Raw genomic sequence first — 13,146 nt, 5'->3', positions numbered from 1 at the left:
CCATGACTTTTGAGAAAAACATGTGCTCGTTTAAACCAACAGTGTGATTTAAGGTAATTGTTTAATTGTGATCAGAAGTTTAAGCCTGTATATGTCAGCTTTAACAAGGTAGGAGTGCGGCACAGCTGACAAGTGGTAACTCATTAAGCCTTGGTAACTCAGTGCTCCTGATCTTCCATTCACAATCCACCCATACAGTTGCAAATGGAAACTGAACTGTTAGCTAAACTTGCTTTTGTGAAATGTGGAGTTATTCCTTTTATGTCCCTTTGACTGACAAAGGAGTGCACATAGAGCATAACTGTGTTTACTGCTGCTTAGTAACGCAAGTCAGCATAACTCAGCTGTCTTTTTCATTCTTATAAACATGTAGGAAGAAATTGAAACCAGGCCCTGCTTTTAATTTATACTCCTCCTTTAAAATATCCTCTGACTCCTGTTAATAAATTACACCAATCAAAACTTGTGCATGTAGGGCTGATCTGTCTGTAAACTTGCTTTCAAAGCCTGTCAGTGGTCCGCTGTAATTTCTCAGCTAGTAGAAATATTCTCTCTTCAGTGACATGAAATTGTCTTCCCAAATGCCCTTTCCAATTCCAGCAGATGCACTTAGAAGGTGTCCCTCCAACTGAAATAATCAAGAACTTTGAAACAGGTTGGACTTTTTTGTTTCTTTCTTGCAGTTAGTGAAAACCCAGGTGAGATCCATCTTCAGGCAACTAGATCCATTTTGAAACTGATACAAATGTAGCCACATTTTTAAAGGTGCTGAACATACTTAACAAATTCATTGGCATTTCTTAGTCCTTGTAAATTGAACTTTGTAAATCTACACTTATTTAGTAGCCTGATCTAGATTTAGAACTGTGGATATATTCCATCACTAGCATAATTAAGTAGCTCTTTTGAGGTTTTGATTTGGTATACAAACCAGATTTATTGGTTAAACCTAGTATGTAGAAAGGCTGATTTGTACACAGCAGGAATGTTGTTTAAGCAACAGCTCTTAGTTCATGTGAAGCAACCTCATCATTGGTACAGCTGGTCCTTTACACTTACGGATCCACAGCACCAGTACTTTAAAGTTAAATATCCCTATTGAAATTAGTCAAAAAACTGCATTTGTTGCCCAGCCTGAGGGATATACTTGTTCCTTAATAAGTAGTAGTGGGAGTAATATCTCTAAGTGGGAGTAATCACACAAAAGCCTACTTCTGAGAAAAAAGAATAAATGTATGATATGTTGATGAAGTACCTGATGAGATGTGTGTAAAAATAGGGCTGTTGTTTTGCATTTTTATGTGTTATTGTGCACACAACAAAACTATAACTCAGAGCAAAAGTGAGGGTAGAAAGAGTTTCTTCTGGATTTCTTAGAGTAGGGGGTTTTGACTTCTTGCGACAGTGTTTTTGGTGAGAGCAGATATCAACAGTAGATTTTTAATTCATAACTCCTTTTGCATTGTAAGCCACACTTAGCATCTGTGGTACCAAGTGTGTTGTCCTAACCCAGAACCCATTCAACGGGTTTTAAAGCATACAGGGAAAACCAAGTTGGGGCATGCATCATTGCACACATCTTGCACACACTCACTTTTCTGTGTGCCAGCAGAAAAAAATTGCCTTAGGAAGTTGATTAAACTTTTTTTTTAATGTGTTGTTCAGCAATAATTTTCATGGTTTGAAATATGTGGGGGAAGAGAATTTCCAGCAGTGGTGGGGCTGGAGCCCAGTTCTTTGAGCTGGATGAAAAACATCAACTACAGAATAGAAAATAGTTGTGTCCATTCCTGTGTTTTAGCTACTGTAGTCTAGGAGACCTGCTGAAGCCTGTCATCTCATCCCCCTAACATGATGTTTGTGACAGCATCCTGCAGGGATAGCTGTGTTTCTCAAGGAAAGAATAATCTGGGCCTTGTTGTCCAAGTGTCTCTGCTAGGTCAGAGCTAGGCCAAGCAGCAGAAAGGTCCTTGGAACTGCTGCTGACAGACCCTCGCTGATAATCTGGTGTACAGAAATCAACTGAGAATATACTCACATACGGAACTCTGGAACCTGGTTAGCCTATCAGAAAACTAAAATATGGGATAAGAGATGCACTTGTTTCATGCAGAGACTTATGTGAGAAGTAGTGTGATGCTTTTTATTCTTCAGTGTGAAAATGGAAGTTCTTCCCTTCAGTTTCCAACAGGCCATGCTAAGGACTCTCTGAAAATAGTTCTTTGTGAACATTTTTGCCACTAATCCACCTTGGTTCCCTGAAAGTTATTATTAGAACTAATGGTCTACCTGCCTTGCTTTTAGCTGGCTTACAAATATCTCTGTAGTTCTTTCAAAAGCTATAAAAATAGTTTCCGCATGCGTGTGTCCTTCATGAACAAAACACACCTGCTTTGTACTTGGCTGTGTGTCTGTTTGAAATTGATTTGTATGCTAGTTATATGTAGTCAAGGTACACTAAAGGTGTGGGTTGCCTTTTGCTTCAAAATTTCAGCTGCAGTTTAACAGCCAAGAACTGTAGAAAAAGATACTGCTTTAACATAAATTTTAAAGGTTAAACAAGATTTTTTTTTTTTTTTAAAGAAAAGCAATATAAACTAGTTTGAATTCTCGTTCTGGATTACAATTTGGACAACTCCTTTGCTAGAGGTGATGGTAAAAGTTACTCTTTTTGCTGTGTTCACATATGTACAAAATGGAAGGTTGGATCTGCAGCTTCTATAAACAGATGTAGATCTACTGTCAGATCCTCTGATGGCAGGAATCTGCATGACTGTTGGAGTCAGGAGAGGGTACTCTGAGATTTTTGTCTAGTGGACAGAAAATTTGACCAACGGAAGATGCTTAACAGGAATGAAATTTTACTGAACATGGATTTTACAAGTAGTGATGTTATTTTGTTACTTCGCTCATTTCAGTGTTGAATTCTCCTTAAATGATAACAAAGTCTATAAAGTCTGTCTTGAGATGGGGTTGTGAAGATGAGTGTGCTCTTTCAGAGCATCCATCTGTTCTAACTCCATCTGGTTATCTCCCTGTGCCGAAGTTTGAGTCTTCTACCTAGAGAGCAAAACCGAAATCAGTCAGCAAAGTAGTTTCCTGCCACCTTACATTAAAACCATGACAACTGGCTTAAAAGCCTAGGGACAGAGCAGACAAGAAGGTGTACAGTAAAATAGCCTATTAGTAAAAGTGTAAGTCAAGCCATCAGTTTAGACCTCCCCTTAGCATTGCATCATTAAAAAATGTTCATTGAAGGATGTCAGGTTAGCATTTAGATTTAGTCAAACCTAGTAGAAAGCATACTATTTCTGGAGGTTCTTAAGAGGACCTGCAAGAGAGAGAGAGGAGCTTTTACAAGCTGATAGAGCAGATGCAGGCATAACCAAATGCTTTGCCAAGAACTGTGCATGCTGCTGCATTCTTCCTACAGTTGCGAGGAAACTTACAGTGTCTGTGCTGCTGCTCCTGCCCTAATGAGCTTAAAGACTGTGTATCTGTACTGTGCAATCTATTTACAGAGCTGCAAGGTGGTGGGAGTGGTGGGGAAGGGGGTGGCTGTGCTCTCATTGATGCCTTAAAGGAGATGTTGTATAACCAATGATAATGTTGATGGGAGTTTACCCATATAAATCATCTCATACATCAATGGGAGGAGAGGCCATAGCTACTTAGGACTTCCATTTCTTGCACATAACAATGCTTCCAGTGGAAATGGCAATTCTGTATAGTCCAAAATGCACAAAAATAAACCCATGATTTTGTCACTATTGAACCATGAAAATACTGTCTTCCAGGAGGCTGACCCACTAGCAGAAACCTCCTTCAAGTCAATAAAAGCTTTGTTACTGAATTTGTGGTTGCAAGAATACAGTCTGGATTGATGCATTGTGTTGACAATGTTTAATTAATATCGATATGCAGGATGTCTGCTGCTTACAAAATGGCTAATATTTTTGTGCATCCCGGGTACTTTTCAAAGAAAAGACGTTTTATACAGAATTGCAATGCCGCTTTAATACTGCTATGCAAGAAAAAATGAGGTTTTGCTATTTTTATTCAGCTGTTCTTTTTTTTTTAGTTTTCAGTTTAGAAGCTGTATGCTTTTAAAGCAGTTATGACTTTACTATGTTAAAGATACAGTATCCTTTTCCACTTGCCCGCTGCATCCCTCCAGCAATTCATACATAGAGTAATAGTTTTGCCGTCTAGTTTTTCCTAAGGAAATCTCAACAGGAACATGATCTGACCGTTTACAACTGTAGTATATTCGTATTTGGAGCTTCTCTCAAAACCCAGCAACAACTTGAGGAGCCTCCTTCCACTGTAACAAACACTAAGGGACTTTCTGGTTAAAACTAATTTAAACCAATGTAAGTTGCAGTCATAGCAAACCATTAAGCATTGGTCACTTAAAATACAAAGAGCTGCTGTTGCTTAAGTCCCAGTCTTTTATAATAAGGTTAAGTAGCCTAACAAGCTATGCTGCTAACATTAAGTTTATTGTCAAATAAATTGATTTAAAATAAGCCCAAAACATAAATCTGTGTTTCCATCTTAACTTTTCTGGCATATCAAATTTCATATGGTAGTAAAAGCTGAAAAGGTCTCTAAGCATTAGTTTTAATTTAGATGACATTCAAAATTTAAACATTATAAAAATGACCAATAAATTTATCTGCCAGCATGTTCATTGATTACAGATGTTCAGGTACTTAGAAATTAGTGTAATTTTAATTACTGTCAAATTAGCATCCAGATGCTAACCCTTTATGTTTGCTATGTGGAGATGCAGCATTAAAAACAGATACCTATATTTAAATGAAGGGATACTGTCTCTTTAAGAAAAGCATTTATGTTCTCTTGATGGAAACATTGAACCTAAACCTTGAAACATGAGAATTTTTGCAACTGTGTGCCATATGAAACATGACAAGTGTCGCTCCTTATTTGATTGAATAAGAATAGCATCACGTCATTATATTTAATTACTCTTATGTATCAGAATGTGTTTGTTAAATCTCATAATGAAATACTGATGTAAGGTATTTCCATTTTTAAATGTGTACCAGAATTTTTTTTATTTCAGAAAAGCTCTGAGTGTTGAATGTGTGTAAGTCTCCAGGAATGTAACAAGTTGATAAAAACCCCAGCCAAGCCCATCCTCCTTACAGGAAAGAAAAAAAAAAAAAAAAAAAAAAAAAAGCTGGAATTTCTTTTTTTGGATATTTGTTTTGCAGCTTTCTACGTCTTAAGGCAGAGAATAGCCAGCCTAAGGTGCCAGCCCAAAGGTTAGCTGAACATATTTCTTGAAATAATTTTGGCAAGGTTATGACTTGGAGTTATGGCCTCCAAGTTGTAAGTTTACATGAATCCTATAATACGTGACAAGAAGATGTAAATGTTCTTTTTTTTTTTTCCTTTTTTTAAACATTTGGTCTGGGGAAGATGAGGGGGGGAAGGATATTGGGCAGTTTTATCCCAGTCACTTATCCAATGAGATACATATTTTCTAAACTATTGCACTTTTCCCTTTTCACTCTTTTCCTTTTTCTTTATTTTGCCCTCAAGCCCCAGGCAATATTTTTTTCCTTCTTGCAAATTGTTTGTACTCCCAGCATCATGTTTACAAGCTGTCAGACCTAGGAGGCCTAATTTGCTTTCACAGTATTGAATCATGTCCAGTGGGAGGTTTGGGGGGGCTGAAGCGCTTATTGCCTCCTGTTGCCTGCTTTGCACCTCCACTACAGGCTGTTGTTCCCACAACAGGGAGACTTTACAGTCCTTGCTCTGCAGCAGTGTGCAACCTGGCGTGTTAGAACAAAATGAAATCAACACTGCTTTACACTGGTACCCAGGGCTGCAGCCTGCTGCTGCTTAGGAGTCAATATGTCTTGTTTGCTTGTCCCTACGGCGGAAGTACCAGCCCTTAGAAAGGGGTGCAAAGCAATCAGCTGTCTGTCTGCCCCTTAACTTCAGCTTTGTTACTGTGGTACAGAAGTTACTCCACTGAAGCCAGTGGGTGTTATATTCTGATAAACAGAATAGCAATAGGGTCCAGTTTGTTTTCTGCCACCACACAGGGAGACACTTGCCCTAGCCTGCTTCTACTTGCTGGAATTCAGTAGACACAGATTCAGGTAACAACAGGCATTTGAGATGATAGAGCACCATTCTTTAATCAATTATCATGAGCCATTTGAAATGCAAACATGGAAAGATTGACAAAGAATGAAATATTTCTTGCTTTTCTAATTTTGCATTGTGTCAGGTCAAATTTTCACTGATTTTTAAAAAGAGTATTTAAGTGCATAAGCATTAGATTAACTGTCACTGACTTCATTAAGTCCTGGTGATTTCAGTGCTACCCATGCTTAAGTTACGCATGCTTTTAAGTGCTGTTGTGAATAGCAAGACGTTCATGAACCAGGGTCTGGATATGTCTATGCAGTTTAGAAACGCATTTGGCAGCAGTCATAGCCCAGCAAAGAATTCACTGCAATCAGCAGCCCACACTGGTTGCAGTTCGTCATTTTAATGTGCTGTTACCAGAATCATGTGTGCAAACTGAGTAACTGATTTACCCAGGCAAATGTAATAGTTGTGCATGAAAAATTAGGAGCCGCTCACTTAATGGAACTGTATGTTTTAGATAGAAGCTGAAGCATGCATTTTGACATTTGTTATCGTGAACGTTACAAATAAGCACAAGTAATTTGTGAAAAAATAAGCATTAGATACTACCATTTTATCTGATATTATCAATCTCTAGTTACAGATGTTGGTCAAGGACCTTTACTATCTTTCAAAAAACAGAGTAAGGAATGTTTTGCATATGAAATTATCTGAAAATTAATACCCAGTTGCCCTAGTCAGGCATATTAATCTCTGCAGAGATATATGTTGTGACTGCTAGTATACTTATTTGAGAAGCAAAGTTAATTTTTCAGAAGTAATTCTGTAATGTGAGTTACCGGTATGACATGTTTTTACCACCTACTGGTAACTTTGTGGCAGATTAAGCTTTATGTGTTCTCTGACATTTCTATGTAGTTGAACAAAAAAGCAGTATGTAACTCTGAAAGAGCTGCAGTGATTTATTTTACAATTTATTTCATACTTTTGGGATCCTAGATCAAAATTACTGTGAATAAGGCAGATTCTGAGCGTGTGTTTATACAATTGCATGATTTGCAAAGAATTGCAAAAAGTAAATAGAGACAGACATGAGCTGAAGCTGGTTCTGAGGAAGAGAAGTATAGAATTTGAGGCTGTAATCTGTTAGCACCAGAGGAAAAAGGCAGCCAGTTTCAGGTGAAGGAGGAAGCATGGAGGAAAGCTTGTTTCACCAACATGCAAGTCCTGTGATAGAGTTGGCACTGGGGGAACATGAGTAGCGATTTTAAGATTGGAAGTCTGTTCTCCATTCAGCAGGGTAAGAGGATCCAATAAAGGTTTGTGAAGCTGAATAGTATGTAATCATCTCTGGGCTGATGCACAAATTACTACGTGTTTGTGCAAATTGATTTTTGAGGAGTTGGGATTTAGAGTCAGAATAAATTAGGGGCTATGTGTTACTTGGAAAGAGAGGACAGAAGCAGGGCCGTTTTGGCAGATGGTTAGCATACATTGTTTCAGATGCAGGTATTCTTATGCATATTTTTAGACTTCAGAGAGGTGAAAGAATAAGTTCAAGGACAGGTTGGACATCTGCAGTCTGGCATTTTGAGGCAGATTTGGGTGAAGGGATGTAGAAAGAGCAGTTAAAGACTTTGAGGACAGTGAAGCCCTCTTGTGGGCATCATGCAAGAAAGAAAATGCAAGGAATAACTATTAAGGAACAGAAATCAAGAGGCAAAGCAGAGAAGAAGAGTGTAAGAATTGTACACAGAATTCTACTCAAAGCTGTTTTGATGAAAGACATAGCTAGGAGTGTTGAAAAACCAAAGAAGAATTAAACTGGTAGAGATACTCACTAAGAAAGTTTAGGGATTTCCATTGTTGGCCACAAACAAAGAGGAATTAGACAGGTAGGAACCAGACAGTGCAACCATCTGGTTAGGGCTCCACTGAACACTGTTTGATAATCAAGAAATAAACAGTTAATGTTAAAATTTTAGATGAGAAGGAATAGAGGGGACAGCATGTGGTAGTCATCCATGCCCTCAAAAGGTGGGCAGCGCAGTGTGGAGGAACTGACAAAACCTGGGTGGACTTCCAAAGCAGTTCCAAGAACTGTGTGCAGGGAGAAAATACAGGTGAGATTTTTAAAATGCAGCATTATAGACCCATAATTAATTGATTGAATGTACTTTTCATTTATTGTATTTATGCAACAATTAAAAAACAGTCCTTCAGAATGATTGAGTCATGCTCAGACACCACCAGCAGCTAGTAGTGGCTGGGAAGATTGGTGGCTTCTGGCTTTTATGCAAGCATAGCATGTGCATTTCACCAGAAATTCTTTCTCCCTCTCTCCCACACTGGAAGAAAATTCCCAATCCTCAACCCAAACCACTCATTCATGTTTCAATTCCTTGTGTTATTTTTACAGGAAGTTTAATTTGTCCTGAAGTTTAAATGAGACTTAAAATGTGGTATTTATCACCTTATTTTGGAGGAAAATGTAGGTCTTGCCAACCTTTAAAATAGGTACTCTGTTAGATTTATGGCCAAATAAAAGGCTTTAAGATACCTCCTTGACTCTACTGAAGTCGGCGGGAACTGAGACAGAGTAAGTCTTCATATCTGGACCAAAAAAAAATAGAATTAAAAATGATCAAACTGCAATGAATAATCATGAGACCAGCATGTATTTGCTGATATCTCTGATGTATTGGACAACAAAATGAAAAGTAAGGTTTAGTTGTAGTTCATTCTATGGCCTAGAAAAATGAGCAGCAGTGGACTAAAGACGAAAATAGCTGTGCTTAGGAGATTTCTTTCTATCTGAGTCCCCATTACTACCCAATGGCAGTGCCACTTTAATGCTTTCAGAGAGGAATCTTTAGAGAAATGGTAGGTCTTTGATGGTACTGATTCAACAATGAATATGCAATCTTGTTTTAGTGGCACTTGTCTATACAAGCGTACTGTTAACTTTTTTTTAAAGCAATTACTATTATAAAGAGTAGAAAATTTTTGTTTCTCTTTGGCAACCTGTTCAGATGCTTATCTTCTGGATGTCATTGCCCTAAGTGTGTAAGGGAGAGACTTTCTCACTCTGGTGGAACTCTCCACTGTCTATGTTTCTTTCTCACCTAGTAGGAAAGTGAGTGTTATGTAGCACACTGAAGTCCATGGACATGGCTTATTTCCATCACTGTAAATGTGAGTTGATCAGATGGAAATGGTGTTGTGTTGGGTGGTTTGTGGTTGGTCATGGGGGGAATTCTTTAATTGTCAGGATGCAGAGAATATTAGTTGGGAGGCTTTTTTCTGTACTACATATAAGTCTGTGTTAAAAAAAATAGATAAAGTCCATGTGTTTGTGTGCAAGCAGAGCAACTGAAATATTCTATTCTATTCTATTCTATTCTATTCTATTCTATTCTATTCTATTCTATTCTATTCTATTCTATTCTATTCTATTCTATTCTATTCTATTCTATTCTATTCTATTCCATTCCATTCCATTCCATTCCATTCCATTCCATTCCATTCCATTCCATTCCATTCCATTCCATTCCATTCCATTCCATTCCATTCCATTCCATTCCATTCCATTCCATTCCATTCGGAATTTTTCAAGAAATTAAGTAGAGTGAAAAATTCAAAGAAAAAGCCCAGTTGCGTCAGCACACATGGAGTATGCCTGGACTCATACCAAACAGTTGAAATAATTGCCTGTTATTAAAAGAAATGCTGAAAGTCAGGCTCAAGCTTATTTTCATACCTGGATCTCATTGTTGACCACCTTCCAGCGGCACCCTCGGGGACTCGGGGAGTGTGTGTGTGCTGCCGGGCAGGGGCAGCTCCTCCCTCGGAGGAGGGGGAGTTTGTAGGCTGCAGAGCCTGGGCCAGGACACCCCTCCGGGCCTGGTGACACGGGTGGGGGTCAGTGGGAAGGGTGCAGAGATGTCACGCGTGGGACCCCAGCCAGGTGTGCAGACTTGGCTGAATGCCGCCTGCTTCTTAGGCCCTGAGCGCTGTGCGGGGCCCCGCTCACGTGAATGGGAGGACGTACAGATCACTTGGTGAGGGTGGCTCGATTGCTGGTAGGAAATGCTGTGGGATGTGTCTGTGGTGCTGGCTGAGCTGCAGATGTTTGCTAAGCTTACTGCAAAGCGCTTTTCTCTTGTGCGTAGGAATTCTTCAGTTGTAACATTGTATTGAATTTCAGCTGCTGTGTATAAATAAGATGCATAATACTTAAGTAGCCAAAGTGCACAGAATATACTCTAATAAACAGGATTTATTCAAGTACAGTGTTTGGCAGCAAACATGGGTTTCCAAATACCTGTTTAATGTGCAAAAGCCCCCATTTTATGATGACTTTGACTTTATGGATAGTGGTTTGCTAATCATTAGGAAACTGCCTTTGTGGCAGTAGAAATTCTTGAGCTGTAGAATGCTGAGGGGCTGAGATTTCTCTTAACTGAGTCTTTTAAAACAGAAGAGAGATATCTGTCATGTGACTTCCATTTCTTAATTAAATCTTGAGATTAGGAGGTAGACGAGATCAGGAGTTACCCACCTGTATGTCACAGGACATTAAACATTGCATAGTATGGTGCTAAGTTTGTTGAGATGTGCTGGACTAGATGATCTCTTGAAGATCCCAAAGATCCAGTTGCCAGATTTAATAATATGGCCTATCTTACATGTTGCATATCTGTAGACAGTTGTATATTATTTGCTTTAAACAAATGCTAATGCGTAATTTTTGTTCTAGTATAATATCTGACCTACTTGATTAACAGAGAATTAAGCAAAACAACTAATTCCTAATATAAACATATTTGACCTTCCGAATTAGAGGAACATTTTAATTTCTAAATTAAATGTAAATCTCATTTATTTCATCACTGAATTTTAGAAAGCTTTTCATCTTCAAGTGCGAGTGATTTTTTCCCCTCTATCTGAGATGCTGCTAATTTATAATCTGTGCAACTGAGGGAGGGACCAGGACTATTTAAAAGTCAGCTAAACTGAAGTTGCCACAGGTTCAGCTCCTGAAATGTAACACTTCACACCAAGCTGATCCCATTATTATCTAGCTGTATCCCACTCCACAATATGGATTTTCTTTAAAGTGCAGTTGAAATTTCACGGAAGCTTTCAAAAACATATTTATAGTAATTTCTGTTTTTCTGATGTAGTTTAGATCACATCTTTTTCTTTTTCCCCAGTGACTTCAAAGTCATGAAGGTGGTCTTTATAGTCTGTTTTGCCACCGTCACCTCTAATTAGACTTGGGTTTATGTCAGGAAGATAAGAGTCTTAGTGTCTAAATGAGCTCTTATACAATGAAGATCTTTTTTTTTCTGTTTATGACCATAGTGATTAGAAAAGCAGTAATTGTTTCCAGGCACAATGTTCTAGAAGTTTTTCATGATGTATTATTTGCTCTTCAGTCAAATCTGTCCATTACCGTAGAGCATACTTTTTGAAACATACCTTTTAATAGTCCACACAGCCCCTTTTCCTAACGCTTTAATTGAGAGGTGTTTCTGAATCTGAATCCCATTTCTTTGTTTCTGGATGGTGCTCACTGGAAAAAAAAATCTTGCATTAACTAGAAACATCTCTCTGCTGCCTTTTAAGATATTCCTTAAGACAGTTTTCAGAAAGAAACTGTACCATCGCGTTAGGAAGATCTGTCAAGCACAGTGCTGTAAATTTAAAACAAAGTTTTGTGTTCTAAGGGGATATCACTGGCCATATATATATATATATATAAAATGTTTAAACAAAAAAATGCTCTGATACTAAAGAGCAAATGCAGTACAAAAACTGGAGCAAACTCCTATTCTAACAGTTGCTTCTGTGGATGCATTTGTGGGAATTACTGATTCTGGATGCTTTGAATCTTATGGAAAAGATTTGAGAAATCAGAGATGTATTTGCATAGTTCTTGCACAACCAAAACTAATCTCTTGTGTCTGTTTCAATTTTGTTTAATTCAACCCTGTTGAACAACTTGGCTAGAATGCAAGCTACATTTTTGAGTGCCTTCTGACAGATTTCTGTTGAATTACATCCGTAATACATCCAGCTTTATGATACAGCCTGTTGTCAGATTAATTAAAATTACAGCTGGATCTAATTAGTTACTTTTCAAATTCCAAAAGATACTGTTAGTTTAGAAAAGGAACTTAAAGCCAAGGTAAATAGTAAATCCTGATTACACAGTATTCAAGTTATGCCACCCTCTGATTTCTCTCAAATTTGTGTCTATGTTGCTTAAACAGTAAGTTTACCCGAATCTTGCATCTGCATTTTGTCATATAATGCTAAACAACATTTTAGAGCATAGTAAATAATTTAGTTTTCCAGTAGGTTGAAACGGTATGTTTAATAATAGAAAGACATTTCTAATAAAAAAGACTTGGAAATGTTGTTTAAAATTTTCAGCTGTAAAACGGTTTCCAGAGTTATACAGGATTCGTTGCACTCTGAAAATATTCCTGTTAGCTAATTCTACATTAGCAGAAATATATTTGTGCATTAATTTTTATATTTGTTCAGAATCAATGCTTGTTTCTTACTGAAGTTTCGAAAGTTTGTTTTATGAATTTTATTTGTATATATTGAGAGAGGTACCAAAAAATGGGTTCCTAACTATTATTCTTGGAGTTCTGTATTTATACTCCATTTGGGGAATTAGAAATTACCTGGAAAATTTGTATTTGAATAGACCATAACTTCACATTCTGAGACTATAACCGTACAGCAGGTTGGATAATAAATGCTTGTAATGTTCTGACTAGGAGTGACCTGCATATGTGTAGTGATAAAACAGCATATTACAGTTAGTGTTGCTTTTGCTTTTACCCAGTCCTTTTTTCCTCCAAAAGAAAAAAAAAAAAAAAAAAAAAAAAGTAATTCCCATGCCAGAATCCAAATACCCAAAAGGGAGAGATTCGGGCAAAACATTGCTTAATAAAGGGTAAAGAGTGTTGCCTTACAGTCATAGGGGAAAAC

At 37.7% G+C, this 13,146-nt stretch overlaps 1 protein-coding gene across 3 annotated transcripts in view; it reads left to right on the top strand.

The window, feature by feature from the left end:
* NPNT (nephronectin) overlaps window positions 1-13,146 on the top strand; it is a 53,341-nt gene that overhangs the window by 4,756 nt on the left and 35,439 nt on the right. For 2 of the 3 annotated variants that reach the window (XM_042796983.1, XM_042796981.1), the window contains exon 3: window positions 5,241-5,291. The exons of the other annotated variant lie outside the window; for it this stretch is intronic. In XM_042796983.1, coding sequence (XP_042652917.1) covers window positions 5,241-5,291 — 51 coding nt within the window. The remainder of the gene's footprint in view (window positions 1-5,240; window positions 5,292-13,146) is intronic. 3 annotated transcript variants of the gene reach the window in all.

This window comes from Tyto alba, unplaced genomic scaffold (assembly GCF_018691265.1).
Source record: "Tyto alba isolate M040663 unplaced genomic scaffold, T.alba_DEE_v4.0 Super-Scaffold_23, whole genome shotgun sequence".
Classification (NCBI taxonomy): domain Eukaryota; kingdom Metazoa; phylum Chordata; class Aves; order Strigiformes; family Tytonidae; genus Tyto; species Tyto alba.
Note: the sequence above shows the minus strand (reverse complement) of the source record. Positions and strands in the feature narration are given on the sequence as shown.